This window comes from Neurospora crassa, linkage group VII (genome assembly GCF_000182925.2).
Source record: "Neurospora crassa OR74A linkage group VII, whole genome shotgun sequence".
Taxonomy (NCBI): domain Eukaryota; kingdom Fungi; phylum Ascomycota; class Sordariomycetes; order Sordariales; family Sordariaceae; genus Neurospora; species Neurospora crassa.
Window position 1 is genome coordinate 1,457,747 of NC_026507.1, and position 22,540 is coordinate 1,480,286.

The 22,540-nt window shown below is 53.0% G+C and overlaps 8 protein-coding genes across 9 annotated transcripts; 4 read left to right on the forward strand and 4 right to left on the reverse strand.

Annotated features, from left to right (window-relative positions):
- Positions 1–78: 78 nt before the first annotated feature.
- NCU04555 (hypothetical protein) lies at positions 79–3,071 on the reverse strand. Its single transcript, XM_950853.2, has 2 exons — positions 1,632–3,071; positions 79–1,257 (listed from the first exon to the last, which is right to left on the reverse strand). Exons 1-2 carry the CDS (start codon positions 1,863–1,865, stop codon positions 727–729), a joined length of 765 nt encoding a protein of 254 aa, XP_955946.2. The 5' UTR covers positions 1,866–3,071; the 3' UTR covers positions 79–726.
- A 449-nt stretch (positions 3,072–3,520) lies between these two features.
- On the forward strand, positions 3,521–5,627 carry gh18-5 (glycosylhydrolase family 18-5). Its single transcript, XM_950852.2, has 2 exons — positions 3,521–4,518; positions 4,612–5,627. The coding sequence occupies exons 1-2, from the start codon at positions 3,802–3,804 to the stop codon at positions 5,425–5,427; spliced, it is 1,533 nt and encodes a 510-aa protein (XP_955945.2). The 5' UTR covers positions 3,521–3,801; the 3' UTR covers positions 5,428–5,627.
- Positions 4,405–6,755, reverse strand: ubi::crp-6 (ubiquitin/cytoplasmic ribosomal protein-6). Of its 2 annotated transcripts, none has more exons than XM_011396892.1 (3): positions 6,560–6,755; positions 5,857–6,237; positions 4,405–5,794 (listed from the first exon to the last, which is right to left on the reverse strand). In XM_011396892.1, exons 2-3 carry the CDS (start codon positions 6,229–6,231, stop codon positions 5,705–5,707), a joined length of 465 nt encoding a protein of 154 aa, XP_011395194.1. In that variant the 5' UTR covers positions 6,232–6,237; positions 6,560–6,755; the 3' UTR covers positions 4,405–5,704. The 2 variants fall into 2 exon arrangements, with proteins under 2 accessions (XP_011395194.1, XP_011395193.1); XM_011396891.1 differs by having other exon boundaries at positions 5,857–6,240.
- Positions 6,756–6,906: 151 nt separating this feature from the next.
- On the forward strand, positions 6,907–8,726 carry crp-5 (cytoplasmic ribosomal protein-5). Its single transcript, XM_950850.3, has 3 exons — positions 6,907–7,179; positions 7,246–7,348; positions 7,492–8,726. The coding sequence occupies exons 1-3, from the start codon at positions 7,029–7,031 to the stop codon at positions 7,595–7,597; spliced, it is 360 nt and encodes a 119-aa protein (XP_955943.1). The 5' UTR covers positions 6,907–7,028; the 3' UTR covers positions 7,598–8,726.
- Positions 8,727–8,848: 122 nt separating this feature from the next.
- Positions 8,849–9,426, reverse strand: NCU04551 (hypothetical protein; the record flags this gene model as incomplete). The annotated part of the gene is made up of 3 exons (XM_950849.1): positions 8,849–9,052; positions 9,137–9,212; positions 9,359–9,426. The coding sequence occupies 3 exons, from the start codon at positions 9,424–9,426 to the stop codon at positions 8,849–8,851; spliced, it is 348 nt and encodes a 115-aa protein (XP_955942.1).
- Positions 9,427–10,411: 985 nt separating this feature from the next.
- On the forward strand, positions 10,412–13,132 carry NCU04550 (hypothetical protein). Its single transcript, XM_950848.2, has one exon. The coding sequence runs from the start codon at positions 11,268–11,270 to the stop codon at positions 12,771–12,773; it is 1,506 nt and encodes a 501-aa protein (XP_955941.1). The 5' UTR covers positions 10,412–11,267; the 3' UTR covers positions 12,774–13,132.
- Positions 13,133–13,202: 70 nt separating this feature from the next.
- On the reverse strand, positions 13,203–14,398 carry NCU04549 (hypothetical protein). The gene has a single exon (XM_950847.2). It carries the CDS (start codon positions 14,071–14,073, stop codon positions 13,396–13,398), a length of 678 nt encoding a protein of 225 aa, XP_955940.1. The 5' UTR covers positions 14,074–14,398; the 3' UTR covers positions 13,203–13,395.
- Positions 14,399–15,015: 617 nt separating this feature from the next.
- NCU04548 (DNA polymerase epsilon) lies at positions 15,016–22,468 on the forward strand (the record flags this gene model as incomplete). The annotated part of the gene is made up of 4 exons (XM_950846.3): positions 15,016–15,901; positions 15,967–16,112; positions 16,166–22,105; positions 22,401–22,468. The coding sequence occupies exons 1-4, from the start codon at positions 15,276–15,278 to the stop codon at positions 22,466–22,468; spliced, it is 6,780 nt and encodes a 2,259-aa protein (XP_955939.3). The 5' UTR covers positions 15,016–15,275.
- Positions 22,469–22,540: the final 72 nt, after the last annotated feature.

Consider the following 22,540-nt stretch of genomic DNA (forward strand, 5'->3'; position numbering starts at 1 on the left):
GTGCTGAGAGACTTGGTCCCCATCTCAAGACCGGCATCGGAAGGGGAAGATTTGAAACCCATTCACATTTCCGATTTCCATGAACCATACCGTTGTGAAAAACCACAACGAACTGAAGGTTGAATCGGAGTGACGGCAAGCCATATCCCATAGCTCGCCAACGTACTCGTCGATGGTATCCGGGCTTCCATCCAGTGCGTACGAGAAGCGAGGCGGTTGTAACCCCCCTGCTCACTTCGCCACCTGCGTTTCCTTTTTAATGATGATGCTTCCACTTGCAAGCGACCACTACACTCTTGCCATGCAGCAAGCTTGTCTGCAGTTCCGATTGGAGAAGTCAAACGAGGCGTGGATGTGTATACCTACATGATCTGTTTCTGCCTGTGGTGCCTCACAGGTAATGAGTCTGCAAGGTTATACAATGATACTGATTGAATGGCTATTTTATTCACGACCTTCGCTCCAGCTCCCAAAGAGAGGTGGGATAATTTCAGATAATACCTGATTTGGAAAAAAAAAATACCGTACTATCGTGAAAATTCTCGCTTGTTAGCCCAAGAAGGGTAGAGGGGGACGCGGTGGCTGGAGGTGCCTAGGTATTTATGCTCGGTTGAAGTCGAGGTGATGCCGGGTTGGTCATTCGCTGGTGCCTCCTCGGAGAGCTAGAGAGTTTTCTCCATCAATGCCGACAAACTCATCATCTTCCTCACCGTAAACAAACCCCAACTATTTCTCTTCTTCGCTACCCTCGTCGCCCGTGTCACCGGCCTCGTCCACTGCGTCCTCACAATAATCGGCCCATATTCCTCCAGATGAGCCGCCCTCCACATCCTCGCCAGACTCGCCCTGTGATTGAGATCCTTCGCTAGAGTCATGATCGTCTGCATCCTCATCGTCATAGATCTCCGCTAGGTCCTCGGAATATCCATCTTGCTCTTCCTCAGCCCATTCAATAATCTCCGTGACATCCGCCTCCCCATTCTCGTTGAACCTGATCTCGGTGACCAGGACGTTGCACAGCGAACAGCGACCTCTCACAGGAAAGCCCGACTCGACAAGGTCGCGATAGAAGCGGGATCCACTGATGCCCGTCTTGACGATGTACAAGCAGCCACAGTTGGCTACCATGCTGCGGAGGAACAGGGCGGAGGATCTCGGTTTCGGTCTTGGCGGGCAATCCTGGGAGGACTGGGAAGGCTGTGTTGGGTTGTTTGGAAGGGATCTGCGGGTTTGAGTACTCCGGGATGTGGTAAGGGGCTGGGAGAGAGGTTTGGATGTTAGCTTTTTGCTTCTTTTTTCGTGGATCAATATGGGGAATAATGAGTTCGACCATGTGTAGAGCAACGAGCAAAATCAGCCATCTTGCTTCTGCCCTTTTTCTTTCCTGGCTAGGGCTACCGATCCTTGCCGTACAGAATGATGGCTTTCCGATGCCGTTCGCAGTTACATCTTTGTCATCTCCATTGGAGTCAAATCACTCGTCCCCGGTCCATTCAACCGGACAGCACCTTCCGAACTGCCGAGCCCGTAACAAGTTTGGTGGTTATTCTGCTGGCAAAGCAAGAAGAGGAAGAAGGAGGAGGGAAAATGAACAAGAAGGAAAGAAAATCATAAAGTTGAAATTGGCTGACCTGGTCTGAAGAATCTGTCGAGTTGCCGCTCTTAGAGGGCTCTGATGATAGAGATTCCGTGGCCCCTTGGGTGGCGTGACTGATGTCTGCGTCGCTCTTAGACGGCGCTGTTGACGGACATTCAACCGGTGATTTTGGTTGGTTGTTCTGGTTGGATATCTCAGGTACCGCCAGGCCCGTCTTTAGGGCAGCTGCGTAAGACAAGACCGGAGCCTTGCCATCTTCGGTCGGCATCTTGGTCGTGTGTTCTGGTTACGATTGGGACTGGTCGTTCTCGTTAGACACTTCGGGGTCAAAATCTGCTAACAATTTCTTCTTGGCAACATTCGGAGCATAGGATAGAGTTGAGTAGATGGGGAGTAATGCGCTGTACACGGGGTGGACAGTTCTCTTATGACTTGAGGACTGAGCAATATCGATGTTTCTTGAGGTTGTTGTTTTTCGACCGTGGAATTAACTTGCCAAGTATTGTTCCATGACTTGGAATTGTCGTGTTCTTTAGTCCGGCGTTTGGACTGAACTACCGTGCTGTAACGAGGAAGGGTCTTTCTTTATTTGCCGGTTTGGATGTGATTGATGAAGTGCATAAGGGAAAGAGAAAATGGAGGACCTTGTCAGTCCCATCCCGATTATTTCAGGGCAGGTTTGTTCTTTTATCATTGAAGCCGCTTATGCAACACCGCCGAATGTCCGGTAGTTATGTACGACCTTTTCCGGAAGTCCAAAAGTTTGGTCACGATATCGGATATCCAACAGGCATATTATATGCCGACGTTGGGCAAATACTGCCCTGAATGTGTCGGAAAACCAGGATATTGATGCTGTCGCTCTCAACCCGTAATAAGTCGCAAGCGTGGGATTTGGAGAGGTAAGGCGTAAGGCACAGACATGTATACCAAAAACCACATCCTGCGGCATATTGATCGGTCCAAGTTTGGATTGATGCAAAGCTGATGTATCTCTGTGCGCCACGCTCATTTGAGATCTCTCTCTAGCTGGGAAATTGTACTTGTATAAAGACTGTATAAAGACTGAAAGCTTGGATCTGCGACAGTGTGCAGGATGCGGCGCGGGGGAATTATTCAGCTGCCGGCCGTTCGGACGAAGATGTTATGTTCTCGGTTGTCAAAAGTGCTCGGCTGGATGACGACTTGATGCGGTTCGACGGGCATGAAGCTCGAAATCTTGCCGGAGGAAACGTTTGAGATGAAGCACAAGGACCAAGATACCTATCGTGAATGGCATATTCAACAGTAATGATTTTGTTTTCTGTATTCTGCGAGTCGTCTTTCATTGCTCTCCAACCCCCCCAGATTGAAGCGACTGGTTCGTTTGAAGGTAAGTACAGTAGCAGGCCCATTTCTGCGATGAGCGCATCAACCCGAAACATCGGCACATGTGGTTGATTTGACTTGGGTGAGAGTTCAAGTTGTGCGTCTCTCTCGTTGTTTGGTTTCCCAGAGCTCCTTGGGTCGTCGTCATCTGTGGATCCACTGTGAGGCCTCTCAGCCACTTGAACGTTCAACTGAATCCCTTCTGCGGAGACAGTGGCGCAGTGCCAAGCCTTCAATTATACCCCTGGCTAGTCCCGGACTCCCGGCCAGACTCCAGAGGCCCTCATTATCCTCTTTCCTGTTTTGTTCCTTCGTTGCAGTTTGATACTCCTATGACATGCTTCCCATCATGACCGCCAGTCGTCATAGTAAGGGACAAACTGAACCCCAAATACCTCTAAGGGCATCGATTCGGCCCCGCAGTCACTTTCAAGCGGTCAGGAACGTAGGACAGGTCACTAAGTGTACGGTGGTAGTCAGAGTTGAAACTGAATTAATTCCTTGCCTCACTGTGACCACACTCAGACTACTGTCCTTCGACCAGTACTGTACGCTACCGCCTTGAACCAGACCACCAAAACGAGGCGCATTCGCATCGCCAAACAGTCACATGAGAAAACTCCAATCAACGGACAAACCCCACCCCCGAGAGCATTCAGCCCCTCTCTGACATCCCCTTTCGTCCACTTGTCCCCAGAATCACAAGTCGAGCAATCCATTTCCAGTGCGCCAAGCCGGCTTCTGAGACGTATCGAGGTCCATCTCCATCGAATCCTATCCGTTCCATTGGGTCCGGCCTTCTGTAATCCTAGAAATCCAAAGGGCTGTGCCATAGTATGCCATCCTCATCAGGTCCGAGTAATAGATCCGTTGTGAAGCCCGCCGCTTTATTCCTTATAAGTCTTGTCGTCCTCCTCTTCTTTTCCACGATCCCATCTCCCACTTTCAATTCTACCTTGTTGAACCAGCTCTACTCTGGTCATCAGCATCCTACAGCAACAATCGCAACGACAGCTACAGTCACCTTTACGGAATCAGTCACGGCCACCATCACTTCTGTTGACAAAGGACCAACACCATCCTCCGTCACTTCCACCACACCAGCCACAACAGAAACAAGTACTACTACAACCGAACAACAAACGACACCAACATCACCAACCATGGGAGGCGGTCCAGACACCACCGGCTACCGCACCGTAGCCTACTTTGTCAACTGGGCCATCTACGGCCGCAAGCACCGGCCGCAAGACTTGCCCGCCGAGAAGCTGACGCACATTCTCTACGCCTTCGCCAACGTGCGCCCGGATTCGGGCGAGGTCTACCTGACGGACCAGTGGGCGGACACGGACATCCACTGGGAAGGAGACAGCTGGAACGACAGCGGCACGAACCTGTACGGGTGCCTGAAGCAGCTGAACCTGCTCAAGCGGCGCAACCGCAACCTCAAGGTGCTGCTGTCGATTGGCGGGTGGACATACAGCAGCAACTTCAAGGAGCCGGCGAGTAAAGAAGAGGGGAGGAGGAGGTTTGCTGAAAGTGCTGTTGAACTTGTACGTTTTGGAAGTCTCTAGATCTTCATCTTCCTTACATATCTTTTCCTAGTCCATGTTCGGGACTAAAAGCTAACACTGCCAACCAAATAGGTCAAAAACCTCGGCTTCGACGGCCTCGATATCGACTGGGAATACCCGCAAAACGCCCAAGAAGCCTCCGACTTTGTCTCTCTGCTCTCAGCCTGCCGCTCCGCCCTCGACGCCTACGCCTCCACCGTCCCTGGGAACCCCCACTTTGAGATGAGTGTCGCCTGCCCGGCCGGCCCGCAGAACTACGAGAAGATGGACTTGCCAGGAATGGACCGGTACCTCGACTTCTGGAACCTAATGGCGTACGACTACGCTGGCTCGTGGGACCAGGTGGCGGGCCACCAGGCCAATCTATTCCATTGCAACAGCAACCCGGCTGCCACGCCCTTCAGTACCCAGCGCGCCGTCGAGTACTACTTGTCGACAGGCGTGGCGGCCGACAAGATCGTCTTGGGCATGCCGCTGTACGGGCGCGCGTTTCAGGGCACCGAGGGATTGGGGCAGCCGTATAGTGGTGTTGGCGAGGGGACGTGGGAGAATGGCGTGCATGATTACAAGAAGCTGCCGTTGGAGGGAGCCGAGGAACGCGTCGATTACGAATCTGGTGCTACGTATTGCTATCATCCGGGAACCAAGACGCTGGTCAGCTATGATACGCCTGGCATGGCGAGGATGAAGGCCGAGTATATCCGGGAGAGAGGCCTTGGTGGTGCCATGTGGTGGGAAAGCAGTGCTGATAAGGAAGGCCCTGATAGCTTGATTGGTACCGTCGTCGAGGGTTTGGGCGGCCTCCCGGCGTTGCGTTGGGACGGCAACTGCATCGACTACCCGAACACCAAGTATGACAACTTGCGGGCTGGGTTTCCGGGGAATTAGGTCGTAGTCGTGTATGTTGATGGATAGGATGGTGAATGTCGTCGTACACTTGGTAGTGTCATGGTAGATGAAACATATTTCACAATCACAGCCAGCAGCGAAATTCAAGTAAAAATGATTCGGCCAAGTTGGTCATGCCATTCCCATTTTTGCTTTCCCTCGCCAGTGAAAGGTACCCTGATGTCCGCTCAAAACGCCGTACATGAAGTTCCGATCCTAGCGAGATGTGGTATTGTCATTCCCCGTCCCAGATCATGCCCCTAAGCTTTCCAGCAATTTAAGAGCTCTTCTCGAAGACGTAGGTGAGGTGGCAGCGACCGCAGTACTGACGATCCTGCATGGCGGCCATGAAGACACCGGCACCGCACTGTAGATATCGGGTTAGCGAATGATCGTTGCTGCAACAGGTAGCTAAACGGTAGAACTCACGGTCTCGTTAGGGCACTCGCGGCGAAGACGCTCGATCTTGCCGTCGGAGTCGACCTTGTAGTACTTGAGCACAGCGAGTTTGGTCTTTTTGCGCTTGTGCTTGATCTTCTTGGGGGTGGTGTAGACCTTCTTTTTTCTCTTCTTACCACCACCACGGAGGCGAAGCACGAGGTGGAGGGTGCTCTCCTTCTGGATGTTGTAGTCGGAGAGGGTGCGGCCATCCTCGAGCTGCTTGCCAGCGAAGATCAGGCGCTGCTGGTCAGGGGGGATGCCCTCCTTGTCCTGGATCTTCTGCTTGACATTGTCGATGGTGTCGCTAGACTCCACCTCAAGGGTGATAGTCTTGCCCGTGAGGGTCTTCACGAAGATCTGCATGATTGCCTACTGAGAAGTGGTAAGGAAGTGTTAGAGAGACAGAGACACAGCAGAGGGAGGATGCGATTCCTGCGAATCCTCGTGATGCTGCGCCCGGCTTAACGCGCAAAAAGATGTTTGACTGGGGATGGGATGTGATGGGAAGCGCCGAAGCGTTGTAAATATCGTTATCTTCCCTTCCTCCCGCCCGCGGGAGAAATCCCCAGCAAAGCGATCATGGAAAATATCGACTTGTGCGAATGACAGCAAGAACGAGGGGGTATCATAAAAGATGGGTGTAGAAGCCGAGCACAGCACCACGATTCATCACAGCATCGTGCAGACGTACCTAGACACAATGTCTTCCTCAGCAATCTGTAGACGGTGTGAAGGTGCTTGACGAGGAAGAAAAAGAAGTCGGGATTTGAAGGCGGCCGCGAAAGGCGGATTTCTTTTGTCAACCGTGCCCCACACAAAAGCGGAGTCAGCTGACTTGGGCGGGCAGCTCGCACACAGCAGGAGGAACCTTAGGGTTTCTGGGAGCGGTAGCCCTGGGGCCAAGCGGCAATTCACCTGGCCCCAGCGCCAGCAGGTTGGGCTGAAGCCCTCTGGCACTGGCAGCACTTGCAGCACAAGCACCCACTTGTGGGGCGCACAGGCCATCCGTGCCAAATTGTGGATCCCACACACGCTTGGCCACGCTCTGGCCGCCGTACTTCTGGACGTCGTGCCTTTTGTCGAATTCTTGAACTTCCTCTTCTCGTCCTTTCAATCGACAGCAACATCTTGAGAACCGTACCACTCAAGACACCGCCAAGATGGTCAAGAAGAGAAAGAACAACGGCCGCAACAAGAAGGGCCGCGGCCACGTCAAGCCCATCCGCTGCTCCAACTGCTCGCGATGCACTCCCAAGGACAAGGCCATCAAGCGCTTCACCATCCGCAACATGGTTGAGTCCGCTGCCATCCGTACGTTCGACGACACACGACTGAGCTGATTAAACGACGACTGCTGACCATGTCCTCTCCCCGCAGGTGATATCTCGGATGCCTCGGTGTTCGCTGAGTACACGGTTCCCAAGATGTACCTCAAGCTGCAGTACTGCGTCTCTTGCGCCATTCACGGCAAGATTGTCCGGTACGTTTGTCCGCCTGGCGGGGACAGCCACGTTCGCTTTCAAAGCGACGTGGGCGGCTGAGATGAACCTTGGTCGAACCTCTGCTCCCGCCAAAACCCTACAAAGTATCCCCCGTCCGTCTCACTGACATTGATGACTATAGTGTCCGTTCCCGCGAGGGCCGCCGCAACCGTGCTCCTCCCCCGCGTGTCCGCTACAACAAGGACGGCAAGAAGGTCACCCCTACCCAGGGTGCTAAGACCGCCTAAATCAGGCGACCTTAGCGGCTTCCTTGCGACAAACCAGCTTCGGGGTTAACAGGCGTTTTCTGCGTTGGTCGGCGTTTCGATTTTCTGGGGGTTTATATGGAATGAACATGAGGCCGAAAGGCAGATGATATCATGACATGGCGCTTTTTTGCACAGAAGCAAAGAAGCTGGCAATCACCGGATACACAAACGGAATCGGAATGGGCATGGGTTCCTTCGACCAGTTAAGGGATACCAAGCTAATAGTCTACCAATAATGAGCACCTGTTGATGAACAACACATTCGTCTCTTTGTGCCTCCCGCTTGCTTTTTGCGCTCGATGTCTGAGAATTCGTCTTCACTATCTTTAGGGCGTTTGTCGACTGATATCACTCGTCCCAGTCCAACATTGCTCACCCTTCTTCCACCGCTCCCTTTTCATCGCCCTCGACTCTCGTTCATCGTTACGGCCTTGTCCTGTTCCTCGCCCTTTTGACTACGTCATTTTGCAGCTTGACCCTGCGAAAATGCTCACAACACAGCCACTGCAGTGGCATGCCGATATGGTCGAGTCGCCTGGGAAGAGAGTCAGCGAGCGAAGGCCGTGAGAGTGGGCGCAACGGAAAACTAGGTGGTGCTCAATCCTCGTGCCGTCCTGTCTTGAGCTTCGTTTGAGACTCGAAGGCTAGGATAAGAACTTTTGGGGGATTGACCTCGACGGTCCATTGCATTCGCTTACCAGGCCCTTAATGCGTCCTCGGGTCTTTCATACCAAGGCGCACACCCTTTGCTGCACAATCCTTGCCTCAACATCGTGGCGATCATGCCATACATGCCACGACTGGACAATCACCTTGAGGATATTGATCATTACTTAATGAAGTGGGTAGCTACTTACGATGTGAGCCGAGCTACTGAGAGGAAGCCCTCGTCGATCACGTCACTTATAATGACGGGGACATTTCATGTTGACTTGCTAGATAAAAGGCATGCATTTCTATGTCATTGTCGCTTATTCACTCCTCGTCGCAGTGAAATCAGGCGCGGCCGGGTGTTGAAAGATAAAACTCATCACTTCGAGGTGACGGGCAACATGCTCTTGGGAAACTCCACAAAATCTACGGGTTCGAATGGCATAGGTCACCGGGCAACAGCTTCATACTCTGCTTACGTAGCTAACAAATGTTATGACAGAGCCACTCACTCTACATAAAAGTGTCCCTCGCAGCCAGGGAGCATTGTCGACCTTCAACAACTTTATAGTCTCAAGATTAAATCACAATGAGTGTGTTGTTGTTGTTGTTGTTGTTGTTGTTGTTGTTGTTGTTGTTGTTGTTGTTGTTGTTGTTGTTGTTGTTGTTGTTGTTGTTGTTGTTGTTGTTGTTGTTGTTGTTGTTGTTGTTGTTGTTGTTGTTGTTGTTGTTGTTGTTGTTGTTGTTGTTGTTGTTGTTGTTGTTGTTGTTGTTGTCAGGGATCTATATTGTCGAATGCCGAGCTGGGATCTGTTCACCCTGTTGCAACTGCTCGCGATGTCGGATCTCTCGAGTATCGACAGGTACCGTCAAGCTGTGGTTGAAACGACGTATGAAGCTACCGCTCTGATAGAGACTGGAAATCTTGCGAATTCGTAACAAGCTTCATGATGGTCATGTTCTTTTATGCTGTTCAAACAAAATTTATTCGGCGTGACACCTGAGTCATCGAGGTGATAGGGTCTTTTGCATTACAATACGAGGCGAAAAACAACAATGACAACAAGCTAAGTTTACATTCGGGCTTACCTGTGTATCTGCACATCTGGCGTAACGGATATATACTGGTCGTTCTGTCCCGCTATCTTGTATCCCATGATGATGTAGCGTAGGCTGAGAATTATAGTGTGAGCTGTGCTAGAAGATAATCAGGGAGAGCAGCGCCCCGATGCGAGATTTGAGGCACTCGAACTGTTTGAAAAGCGTACTATAGGTTGGTGGAACGAATCAAGTGGTATACACCTACGAACATCTGAGGTTAAACGTCGATACCTTGTTCACTTCTAGTCAATTGGCTCCTCAAGCGCAAGTCTCACTGGCGATATTGATTCCAATAATTTGCGTTTTGCGACTGGAAGCGATTTTGCCCATGGACATGACTTTCAACCGATGGACGCTGTTCGTGAAGAGGAAATGCGGATATGTTCCTGGCCTCCTTGACGCAGTACATGATGATGGACGACCTAGCTCGTAGTCCATACAATATGAACGAACTTTTCTCGATTTTGAAAAGTAGCATACAGATGTCGGGAAGGTGGCTAGTGACCCCATTGCCGGCGTGCCATCATATGCCTTTCATCCTGCTCCAACTGACCACTATGCGTCACCTCCCTAGATGTGTGTGAACCTCGTGTTGAGCCGTTCGACCGTGATTATTGGACTGATCCAGCCGCACAAACGCCTTTGGAGATCAGATAGCGGACAGTGGCTGACCTGGCAGAAACGTGGCAGGAGCCGTCGCAAGCAACATCGATCTTTGGCTTGATCAAAATTTGTTGAGTAGAGGCAACTAGAGGTATTCAAGTATCAAGGCACGTGTGAACAGAATGGCAAAGAAGAGAAAATACAGGACTCGAGAAGGAGAAATGGAAGCAGAAGTGGCCCTTGCCGCAAGGTCGGGTCCGTCGGTTGCTCCCTTGCCTGCCGAGCTGCCCCGATCGGCTGCCCTATCGAGAATCCCTGGCCGCTAAACCCAGCTGGGCGCCCTGAGCTGGCTGTGTGGGCTGCCACGAGGCGCGATGCGGGGCCAGCTATGGAACCCTCCGTCACTCCGTCACCTTCCACTTACAGTTGTTCGTCCATGGCGTGGGTGTCACTCTACGCATAGTAAGGTCTCCGTCCATTGATCGATTCGGGCATTGGGGAGGACGGGAGCCAGACACTTGTAGAGGTCACAGTCATGGGACAAAACCCACCGTGTTCCGGCTGCCGGATCGAAGGGAGCGGGACCGTCAACAAGCTCCGGCAGATTACACTAGGTAACCGGAGCACCTTTACTGCTTAGCTCCCGTTCTCTTCCTTCCACCTTTCCCTTGACGCCCGTTATCCCTTGATTTCCACGGGTTGAGCCTGTGTTCGATTCCACTTTCTCTTCCAACAACGGGCGGGCACTGGACTTCCACAGTCGCTTCGAGCACCCATCAAGCACCGGCAGTGTCCAGTGCAGCAGCTACGTTACCTCTTACCTCCACTCTACGGACATCTCGGCAAGGGCGCACGTCAACAAACCCACCTTCACCAGAAGGAACCCTCCGTGCATCTCTACATCTAGCTTGCCTCACTAGTACCTACCTACCTCTACCTGGCACCGACCTACCTCGACAATCTGCCAGTATCAACTTATCCATTGTTGCAAGAACTGCCGGCACTTGACGCTTTTCTCGATTCCTATTCGAATTCCTCACTCGCTTCCATCCAATGCTTCGCTGCCGCCGCTAGGTTTATCAACCCGCTTTGCATCTTGCATCATCCTTATCGCCCACTCACAGGCAACGTACCTTGCAGAAACGCCGTCACGCCGCCTTGGTGAACAAGCTGAGGAGAACAGCTACCACACCTAGTGAACATAGTAGCCGCAACAACACATCATCTTTACCACCTCGAGAAAGCCTGGCTCCAACCGACGGTGTTGGGCACCTAGCTCCAGCCCCGGCTCAACATGGAAGCGCCGTCTTCCTTTTCAACCCCCAAGCGCAAACGTCCGTTACCATTCGAGCCAACAATCCCCAATCTCAACCAGACCAGGGCCTTGACTGGCTTGACAGGGGAATTCACCTTTGAGCTTGGGTTGCCCACAGACACCGAGGACGGCAGCAAGAGTCCACGGACCACTGTGGCACACAGGCTACAGCAGCTCTTCCTCAATGGCGGGGCCCTCGGCGGTACCTCTACCGGTGGGGTCTTTGGTGGAGGCATTGCGCCCGCACGAACATCGACATTGCAACCACAACAGCCATTGTCGCAAACCCAACAGCAGTACTTTGGCTACCCATTTCCACGGATTTCACGGTCGCAAGACATGCAGGAAGTTGAGGAAGATCGTGAGCGACCAGGCGGGCCCCGAAAGCGAGCCAAGCTCCACGATCGAGACATTGACATGACGGGCATTGCCGAAACCCCAATGCGGCCTCCCGCTTCGACGAACAATGGCGGCACATTTGAAGCTGCCGGAACGGACTCGACTTCTTCCATGCCAACGCCATCAACTCCAGTCAGTCAACAAGCAGGCGCTGTCATCACTCCAAGTGGCCCATTTCCAAAGCGACGACTGGCGCCCAAGGGCGTTCGGTTCAACATGGACCCCGCTGAAAACCAACAGGCTGAATTGGGAGACAACACGATGGGTACAAGCGGCACAATCATCACCCAAACAACAAAGAACAATGACATCCCGATACCATCTTCCTCTCCCCTCTCATCGATTACCAAAGTGGTCGCCATCCCCAGTTCTACACCAACCCAGAGACCCTTAGCGCCGAAGCCGGCCAACATCAGCATGGCTCCGCCGTCATCGTCGTCAGCAGCGGCCGCAACAAAGAAGCCCCGGAAATCAAAATCACCACCCCTCCAACCTCAACCGGCCACATCGACCTCAACATCCTCCCCCCACTCACCCACCGTAATCGATCCGATCCGCGCCAGCCTCACCTGGCAAGATTCCGAAATCACCGTCTACGACCCGGACGACAGCGACGACGACGGTACCGGTATCAACGGCATCGGCTTCAGGCCTACTCCAGAGATGGAACACGCGCGCAGGATGAAGCGCAAGAAGCAGCTGGCCGAGTATCGAAAACGCGAGATGGGCGAGGCTCGCGCCAGGAGGAAAGAGCGAAGAGCGGGTGCTGACGGATTGGTGGGCAGCGGCAATGAAGGTGGTGGAGGCAGTAATGGCGGACCCAAAAGCAAGGATGCTATGGCGACTGCTAAGGGCAAGCTGAAGGCCGAGAAGAGAATGGTTAGATTTTTGGAGACGGTGACGAAGACGGTCGTTGAGATGCCACCGCCGACACCGGTCACGATGATGGAGGGTGTGATGCAGAGTGAGGCGGCAGCTGCGGCGGAGGGTCAGGGACCTAGTGAAGGGGATGCTAGCGGGAGTGGTAATACAAGCGTCTCTGGTATGGCTGGCGCTGGCGCTGACATTGCCAGGGTTGAGGCTTGACGGGCGGGCCTTTTTCTCTGCTTGTGGCTCTTAATTGTCCGGCAAGCAAGTTATGCATGATCAACTCAATGGCTTGCCTTTTTCATTGGCATGTTTGGCGTTTGGGTGTAGGGGGGAACTGGTTCGGATACGATAAGACGCGAGCAACCGTGACGTGCTGGCGGAAGGGACTATGGGAAATTTCAGTTGCGCATGAAATACGACGGGTTTGAATGTAGGATATCGCAAGAGAAGGACAGACTCGCACATGAGTCTTTACCATGTTCTTTTTTTTTTTTTTTTTCGCAGAGCTGGGGCGCCTCGAGGTTAGGTACTCTAGAGGCATGCACTTTCTTTGCTTAATATCATTGCTTAACATGACTTTGAAGCGTAGAAGCATGCCTTTGTCCCCGGAGAATGAATTATCACTTGGTGAACTCGCTGCCGTGGTGCGCCATAACCATGCTGCCATTGTGCGTAATGAATCCAGACAACGCCCCTTAACTTCAAAAGGTATCGATATATGTCCGTGCAAGTCATAACCTACATCTCCTACTCCTAGCTATGCCCTTCTTCACCTCTATCCTAACACAACGTCTCACCTCAGCACATCAAAGAAGCCCTCTCACCTCCTCACCCCCCCTCACCAAAACTTGTACCAGCTCTTCTTCTTCTCGCCCCCAGGTGCAGTCATCGACGTGCCCTGCACCACCTCCCCCTTTTCCGCCGCCTTCTTCTCCTTCGCCTCTTTAGCTTCCTTGGCCCTATTCTCCGCCTGCTTCTTCGTATAGACCGCCACCACCCTCTGCATCTTCTCCTTCTCCTTCCTCCTCTGCCACTGGCAGTACTCGTACTGCGCCATCGCCCCCACGATCCCGCACCCTACACCCCAGTTGGCCGCTTTCGGGATGGGCAGGCCCATGATCCACCGCAACACACCGATGCCTGCGCCGGCGCCGATGCCTGTCATGAAGCCTTGGCGGGCGCAGGGCGTTTCGTGCACGGAGAGGAAGTCGGAGGGGGAGATGGTGGAGGCGACTTCGGTGAGGGAGATGCGGTTGGATGAGTGGGTGGTGGGTTTTTGTTGTTTTTGTTGTTGTTGGGAGGGTTGTTGCTGTTGTTGCTGGCCTGGGACTACTTGTGGTGTGGTGTTGTTGGACTGTGGTGGTTGTTGTTGGAGGTCTTGAGAGGGCGCAAATGGAGCAGGAGGGGGAGGGGGAGAGCCGCCGCTGCCGCCGCTTAGCCAGGAGCGGGCGGCGGCGTCGGGGTTTGTGGGTGTTGTTGTTGTTGTTGTTGATGATGTTGTTTGGTCACGCGTCATGGTTGCGGTTTGCGATGATTGTTGATGGGACGGGCTTCAGTTTCTCTCGTGTTCCGTCTCGAAAATGCGCAGTTCTGTCAGGGCGCAGAGAAAAGTGTGGAGTTGTGCGTGTATGGTAGTTGTGTGAATATATGTGGAAGTCGCTGGTTGTTATTCGCTTGCTGGGATTGCAGTGTTTGAATGGCAGTCACGATATGTATCGGTAAGGTGATGGTGAGTTGAAGTGACGGATTGAGCAGGGAAACGAAGAAAGTGGAATTGGCCAATGGAGACTGCTCATTGACGTTCTCTCCGTCGTCTTCCGCACGGCGGCCGAAGGTGTCGCGGGGAAGCTTTTTTTTTTCTTCCTGGTGGGGACCTTGCGGGATTACGGGGAAGATGCAGGTACTTTAACGCACTTACATGGGGAACATTAGGCGAGCTACCGTAGAGATTCAGCTTCCAATTGTCATCAGAACTTCCGTCTAACAAACACAAGTTAGTAACATCAGTTACACTTCCGCCCTCAGATTCGGAGCCGGCTACGGGACGAGCTCGTACAATGCCCGACCTTCTTAGGTAGAGGTAGCTTTGACTTGGAGATCCAATGGACGGCAACTTGGACGGAGACAACAATGGAAGGTCCAAGCTCCCGTCCCTCCCGATCGGGCCGCTTCATGATTCGAGCATGCCCGCCCCGGCGGAGGGGCCGTGTCCCGAGCTGAGGTAGGTGGAGGGAGCGTCTGCCGGCGGGCAGCCCACTTCCCCACCGCTCCAATCCTTGTTCAGCGCCTTGACGCCCTGTGAGTGCCCTGAAACGATCAGCTTGACTAGTGGGCAATGTGTGCGTTTAGCGCCCGGCGCGTCAGACAAATTGGACCGTCTACCGTACGTAGTCGCGTCTGGCGCGTCTCCCAGTTAAACGACTTTAATGGGTTCCTGAGACTTTCCAAACATTGAAGTGCCTGCCTCCCATCTCACAACCCCATTCTCTTCACCAAACCAAGGGACCCTGTGCCAGCCATACCTCGAATCTTGGCTGGCCCTCCATGTCAACCTACTTGTGAAAAAGACATATTCCTGTTTCTTGTCTCTCCTTCCATTTCCATCCGACTTTTCTTGGATCGAGAGATCCTACCGAACAGGACGGAAAACGGAGGGCAGACCAAAGCACAAGACGAACATCTCGGGGCCTACGCAAGGGCCAATCCAATTCTTCGAATATGCCCAACACTTCTCTAAGGCGACAGCCTCAAAAGGGCTACCGTCGCGGTGGCAAGAACGCCTACCATGGCGGATCCAAAACACGAACGTTCGCTGCCTCGGCCAGCGCCCGCGGCGAGGCTACCTCGACAGACGAAAAATGGGAAAGGACAGCCCTTGCGAACCAGATCGACGAGAACATGGGCTTTGCCCGATACGATGCCGGGAAGAAGCGCGAAGGCTGGCTGGTCAACGTACAACCGACATCCATCGACGACCCCCGTATCCCCGGCGGCGGCGGTCGCGCGGCACTCGACTGCTACTTCATCGAAGAGGACGGGTCAACATTCAAAGCCACAGTCGAATATGAGCCATACTTTCTGGTCGCATGTCGAAAAGGTCACGAAGGCGAGGTCGAGGAGTGGTGCAAGAGAGTGCCTGGTGGCGGCTGCGTCAAGTCCATCCGGCGGGTCGAGAAGGAAGATCTCAAGATGCCCAACCACTTGCTGGGCTATCGTCGAACATTCTTGGAGCTGAGGTTTCATAACGTGCAGGACTTGATGTCCGCCAAGCGCGATGTCATGCCCATTGCGGAAAAGAACAAAAAGGGCATGGATGCCATGGATACATATGCCGAAGTAGCATCGTGGGTTCCTCTCATGTTATCTGTACAGGCTGATCACCGCTGCTGACACATACCCCCCCAATTAGAGCGAACGGCGGGTTTGATCTTTTTGATGACGATTCACGAAATGACGAGCGACGACATAATGCTGGTTTTGCAGAGGCGAGCGATTTCATTGTTGATATCCGGGAATACGACGTCCCATACCATGTGAGAGTAATGATAGACTTGGGTCAGTTCTCCTTGCACACTCCCCAGCGTGTGTGCTTAGCTGACCATCCACAGACATACGAGTTGCTAGATGGTATCATGTCGAGGCCAAGAATGGAGTCACGACAGTAAAAGTAAACGAGGAACGTTTGGCCATGGCCGATCCCGTCGTAATGGCTTTCGATATCGAGACCACCAAGTTGCCCCTCAAGTTTCCCGACGCCGCTATTGACCAGATCATGATGGTCTCATACATGATCGATGGCCAGGGTTTCTTGATCACAAATAGAGAGATTATCTCCGAAGACATTGCTGATTTCGACTACACACCAAAACCCGAGTACCAAGGTCCGTTTATGATCTTCAACGAACCTGACGAAAAGGCCCTTCTCGAAAGATTCTTCCTGCACATCAAGGAGGCCCGACCAACCGTCATCGCCACCTACAACGGTGACTTCTTCGATTGGCCTTTCGTGGAGGCTCGTGCCAGTATCAACGGCATCGACATGTACCACGAGATCGGCTGGAAGAAGGACAGTGAGGATCAGTACAAGTGCAACTACAGTGTGCACATGGACTGCTTTCACTGGGTAAACCGTGACAGTTATCTCCCCCAGGGTAGTAGAGGTCTCAAAGCCGTCACCGTTGCCAAGCTTGGATACGATCCCGATGAACTCGATCCTGAGCTTATGACACCATATGCCAGCGAGAGGCCGCAGACGCTGGCCGAATACTCCGTCTCCGATGCCGTCGCAACATACTATCTGTACATGAAATATGTGCATCCTTTCATCTTCTCTCTCTGTACCATCTTGCCGCTAGGCCCAGACGATACACTAAGAAAGGGAACCGGTACGCTATGCGAGATGTTATTAATGGTACAGGCTTACCAAAAGGAGATTGTGTTACCCAATAAACATGTCCAGCCTAAGGAGTCCTTCTGGGAAGGACACTTGTTGGACTCCGAAACGTACGTTGGTGGTCACGTCGAAAGTATCGAAGCTGGCGTCTTCCGCGCCGATATTCCCGTCAACTTCGCGGTTGACCCTACCGCCGTGGATGAGCTGATTCGGGATCTTGATGCAGCCCTAACGTTCAGTATTACGGTTGAAGAGAAGAAGGAGTTGAGTGATATCGCCAACTACGACGAGGTCAAGGAGCAGATAACGGCCAGGTTGATGAACCTCAAAGAGACGCCCAATCGACTGGAACGGCCGCTCATTTACCATCTTGATGTCGCCTCCATGTACCCCAACATTATGACAACCAACCGATTACAACCCGATTCCATGATCTCCGAGTCAACTTGTGCAGCATGCGACTTCAACCGCCCAGGAAAGACTTGTGACAGAAGACTACCGTGGGCCTGGAGAGGAGAGTACCTGCCAGCCAAGCGCGACGAGTACAACATGATTCGCCATGCACTCGAGAACGAGAGGTTTCCAGGAAAATACCCAAACAGCCCGATGCGGTCATTCCAAGACCTGAGCGCAGACGAACAAGCCACTCTCATCCGAAAGAGACTGCAGCTCTACTCACAAAAGGTGTACCACAAGATCCACGATTCCACCACGATTGTCAGAGAAGCGATCATTTGCCAGCGCGAGAACCCCTTCTACATCAACACAGTCCGTGACTTCCGTGACCGACGATACGACTACAAGGGCAAGGCGAAGGTGTGGAAGGGCAAGACGGATTCGCTCAAGAGCTCGGGCGCATCCGCGTCCGAAATCGATAATGCCAAAAAGATGATTATCTTGTTCGATTCCCTGCAGTTGGCCCACAAGGTCATTCTCAACAGTTTCTACGGATACGTCATGAGAAAGGGATCTAGATGGTACTCGATGGAAATGGCCGGTGTCACCTGTTTGACGGGCGCAACCATTATCCAGTTGGCGAGACAGCTCATTGAGCGACTGGGTCGTCCACTCGAGCTAGACACTGATGGTATCTGGTGCATGTTGCCGGCGACATTCCCAGAGAACTTTGTGTTCAAACTCAAAAATGGCAAGAAAATGACCATCTCGTACCCATGTGTCATGTTGAACCATCTGGTCCATGACAAGTTCACCAACCACCAGTACCAGACTCTGGTCGATCCAAAGACCTTCAAATACGAGACGCACAGCGACAACTCCATCTTCTTCGAAGTCGACGGGCCGTACAAGGCCATGATCCTACCCACCTCCAAAGAAGAAGACAAGAACTTGAAGAAGAGATATGCCGTCTTCAATGACGATGGCAGTCTTGCGGAGCTCAAGGGCTTCGAAGTGAAGCGAAGAGGCGAGTTGAAGCTCATCAAGATTTTCCAGCAGCAGATCTTCAAGTTTTTCCTGGAGGGTACCACCCTGGCGGAATGCTATAATGCTGTCGCCAAGGTCGCTAACCGCTGGCTTGATGTACTGCATAGCAAGGGTGCAACGCTTGCGGATGAAGAACTTATGGAACTGATTTCTGAGAATCGCAGCATGACCAAGACGTTGGAGGAGTACGGAAGCCAAAAGTCAACATCCATCACCACAGCCAAGCGCCTTGCCGACTTTTTGGGCGAGCAAATGGTCAAAGACAAGGGTTTGAACTGCAAGTTTATCATTTGCGCCCGACCCAAGAATGCCCCGGTCACCGAACGTGCCGTGCCGGTTGCCATCTTCTCTGCCGAAGAAGAAACGAAGAGGATGTATCTCAAGAAATGGCTCAAAGAGGAGCCTGCTGATACCGACCCTCGAGCACTCCTTGACTGGGATTACTATCTCGAACGTCTTGGGTCCGTCATCCAGAAGCTCATCACCATCCCAGCCGCTCTGCAAAAAGTTCGCAACCCGGTACCGCGCGTGCCGCATCCGGACTGGCTGCAGCGGAGGATCAACATCAAAGACGATAAGATGAAGCAAAAGAAGCTTACGGACTTGTTTGGGCCTACCACCAAAGGCCCTCTGCAAGATATCACCCACCTTGCGAACGGCACCCAGCTTGGAGATATGGAGGACTTTGGGAACTTGCTGAAGCCCAAGACTGTCAGTGATGCTATTTCCGCCACGCAAAAAACGGTGACGGCTCAGAAACGCAAGGATCCGGAACCAGCAGCAGCCGAGAACCTGGACCCGTTTGCGGCGCTTCCCAAGAAGATGCCGTCGCCTAGCGAGGATTACGCGGCTTTCTTGGAGTACCAGAAGCAAAAGTGGAAGCTCCAGAAGCAGGCAAGGGCTCGTAGGCGACACTTGTTTGGCGAAAGGCGTGGCAACGCGCAGAGCAACATCCAGCAGACGTTCCGCAGTCAGGCTGAGATGACATTCCGAAACACTTGGCAGTTGCTGCAGCTGAGGGCATCAGACAGTCCAGGCATTGTCGTTGCCCATGTGCTGATCGATGCCAAGATCCACACTCTCAAGATTAACGTGCCCCGGCAAGTATTCTTGAACTTGAAGAGTAGGGAACTGCCCGACATTGAAGTTGAAGGCTGCCATGTTGAACAGGTCAACCATACATTGCCTAATGGCCACTCTTCTGTGCATCTCTTCAAGCTTACGGTGCCGGAGGACATCTACTTTGCGGAAGCAGAAAAGTTCTCTCTGTTATTCAACCATCCCAGTGTGGAAGGCGTGTATGAGAAACAGCTACCGCTCAACATGCGCGCCCTTCTTCAGCTGGGAAATCTTTGCACTATCGACGAAAGCCAACCTGGTGTACTTGGAAAGGGTCTTGACCAAGGATTCGACCTGTCCGGGTTGAAGAGACCACTCAAGCCGAGAGAGTACTTGGGCGATGCCCGTATGGCCTACATCTATCTCTCCCACATTAGCGCTGGTGAGCGCCAGATCTTTGGTCTTTTCTCCACCACCAGTGACCAAGCCCACGTCATCATCCAGCAGAGGACCAAGGATGGAGGGCAAGACCTGCCAAACATCAACAAGCTCTATGCCGACATGTTGGCAAGGAGGAATCAGGAGGCCGCTGGAGCGGAGTGGCAAGAGTGTTTCCCGTACCAGGAAAAGCTGAATATCAAGATCACCCAAGTTACCACCCGCCGGAAAGCTTTCCTTGAGGTTGGCGACATTGTCAAGAAACTGAGAAAGGAAGAGTCCGGACCGACCATGGTGGTCATCCAATCCTCACAGCGCAATCTATTGGTTCATGAGATTCCCATCTTGGGGGAATTCCCTGTGATGCCATTGCGATATGATCAAGGGGACAGCTCACTGCCCCCACTAGGCTGGCAAAGTGTGGTGGCCCGTCGGTTGGTCAATCACTACCTCAGCCTGGGTTCCTGGATCACCCATATGACGGCTCTTGCTCGGTACGGCGACGTACCGCTATGCAACCTGGAGCGAGACGATCCCCGTTTCCTGATCGATATCGCATATGCTCGCCGGCTCATGGCCAACAATGTCGTGCTCTGGTGGTCACCGAGTCCGCGCCCCGACCACGCTGGTTATGAGAAGGACGATGTGGTTGGCCCACTCGATCAGGTTCAGATGCCGTCCGTCAACAATCCCGGCACTTATGCTTCGGTGTGTATAGACCTTGAGGTGCGGAACTTGGCTATCAACACCATTCTCACATCTTCGCTCATCAATGAGCTGGAAGGTGCGGATAACATATCTTTCAATCCCGCCGCCGATGCAACCGGTAGTGGAGACGGCGAAGAATTTCTTTATTCGGAGAACGCTTTTGCCAATGCTGGCGTGCAGGTGCTCCGTGAGATGGTCAAATCATGGTGGGCGGAAGCTTGCAAGGGGTCCACGATGGCCGACGTGATGGTTCAGCACTTGGTCCGTTGGGTCGAATCGCCAGCCTCGTGCCTGTACGATCGTGCTCTGCATTACTATGTCCAGATGATGAGCCGCAAGGCGCTCCTCCAGCTCATGGCCGATTTCCGTCGCGTAGGATCGCAGGTCATCTTTGCCAGCTCCAACAGACTTCTCCTCCAGACCACCAAGTCCGAGGTTGGAAATGCGTATGCATATACCCAGTACATTCTCAAGAGCATCAAGGGCAAACCACTCTTTCACTTTATCGACCTCGAAATCAAGGAGTACTGGGACTACCTGGTATGGTATGACGAGTTCAACTACGGCGGCAAGGCGACACAAGAGGTGCTCGAGCGGGACGAACAGGACCTGCAGATGATTATGCACTGGCAAATGGCAACCTTTCTCCCTGTCCGTCTGCAGCCCATCTTCCGCGACTGGGTCGTCGAGTTTATCCAGCTGATGCACAGCATCAAGCGACCCTCCTTTGGCAGCGACCCAACAGCCACGCCACGTCTCACCCAACTGCCCGTCAACATGCGCAATGGCAATCTCGGCGAGGACGGCGCCGTCGGGCAAATCATCCTGGGCAAAGCGTTCGAGAAGCCTCTCAAGAAGGAAATCGCCAACCTCATCAACACGCAAAGGCGCGAGCTCCTGCACCCGGAGCTGGCAGGCGATTACACATTTCCCCAACTACCGGGATCTCACCTGTCTCACCTGTCTATGTCCAATGCCAAGTCGAGTAATACCAAGAACGCGGCAGGAAAGAAAGTAGCAGCGTCGGCCAATCCGGTGCTTGAGCTGGTCAAGGCCCTGATGCAGGTTTTATCTTTGGACAAGAACATCACGCTCGAAGCGCGGCTGCTGCGCAAGGAACTCCTCGCCATGTTCGACGTACGCGAGTTCAGCAAGGACGGCGCGTTCCAAAACCCATCGGAAAGTCTGAAACTGGCCCAGTTCAGCTGCGAAAACTGTACCATGGCTAGGGACATTGATCTCTGTCGAGACGAGGACTTTATGAGTTTGGCGGCCGTTTCTGACGTGTCAGCAGCAGGCGGAGCGGCCGGCGGCGAGTTGGAAGGAGCTGCTCCAGGACAAGAAAAGGGAAGGTGGAAATGCCCTTACTGCGAAATGGACTACGACAGGAACGAGATTGAGGAGAGGCTGGTGGCGGAGGTGGAGGCCATGGTGGTGGAGTGGACGACGCAGGACCTCAAGTGCGGCAAGTGCGGGGCGCTGAGGGTGAATGAGTTCATGGAGCATTGTACGTGCAGTGGAGAATGGAGGGAGTTGGTCAAGAGGGAGGAGGTGATGAGACGGCTGAAGGTGTATAGGAATGTGGCGAGATATTATGGGTTGAGGATGTTGGGGGATGTGGTGGAAGGGGTTGTTGGGGGGTTGTGATGTGCTTTCCTGGGTGTTAATCTACCGTAGAGGCGTTCGAGGTCCATGAGGGTTACCCTGTCCGTATGTATGTTTACCTTTGGCATTGCAATGCAGGTGCTTGTTTTGTTTTATCTCAACCTCGTTTGGCTAACACGTGATAACGGCGCTGATAGACGAGCTGCTGTGCTTCATGATCGATGAGTGGACTGGTGTGGCGCCGGCCGAGGGTGTAAATGTGTAAACGTCAGATAGGCGTCAACTCGAAAAAGCCCGAGACGTCTCGGACGGCGCCGACGTACCTAACACGGTGGAT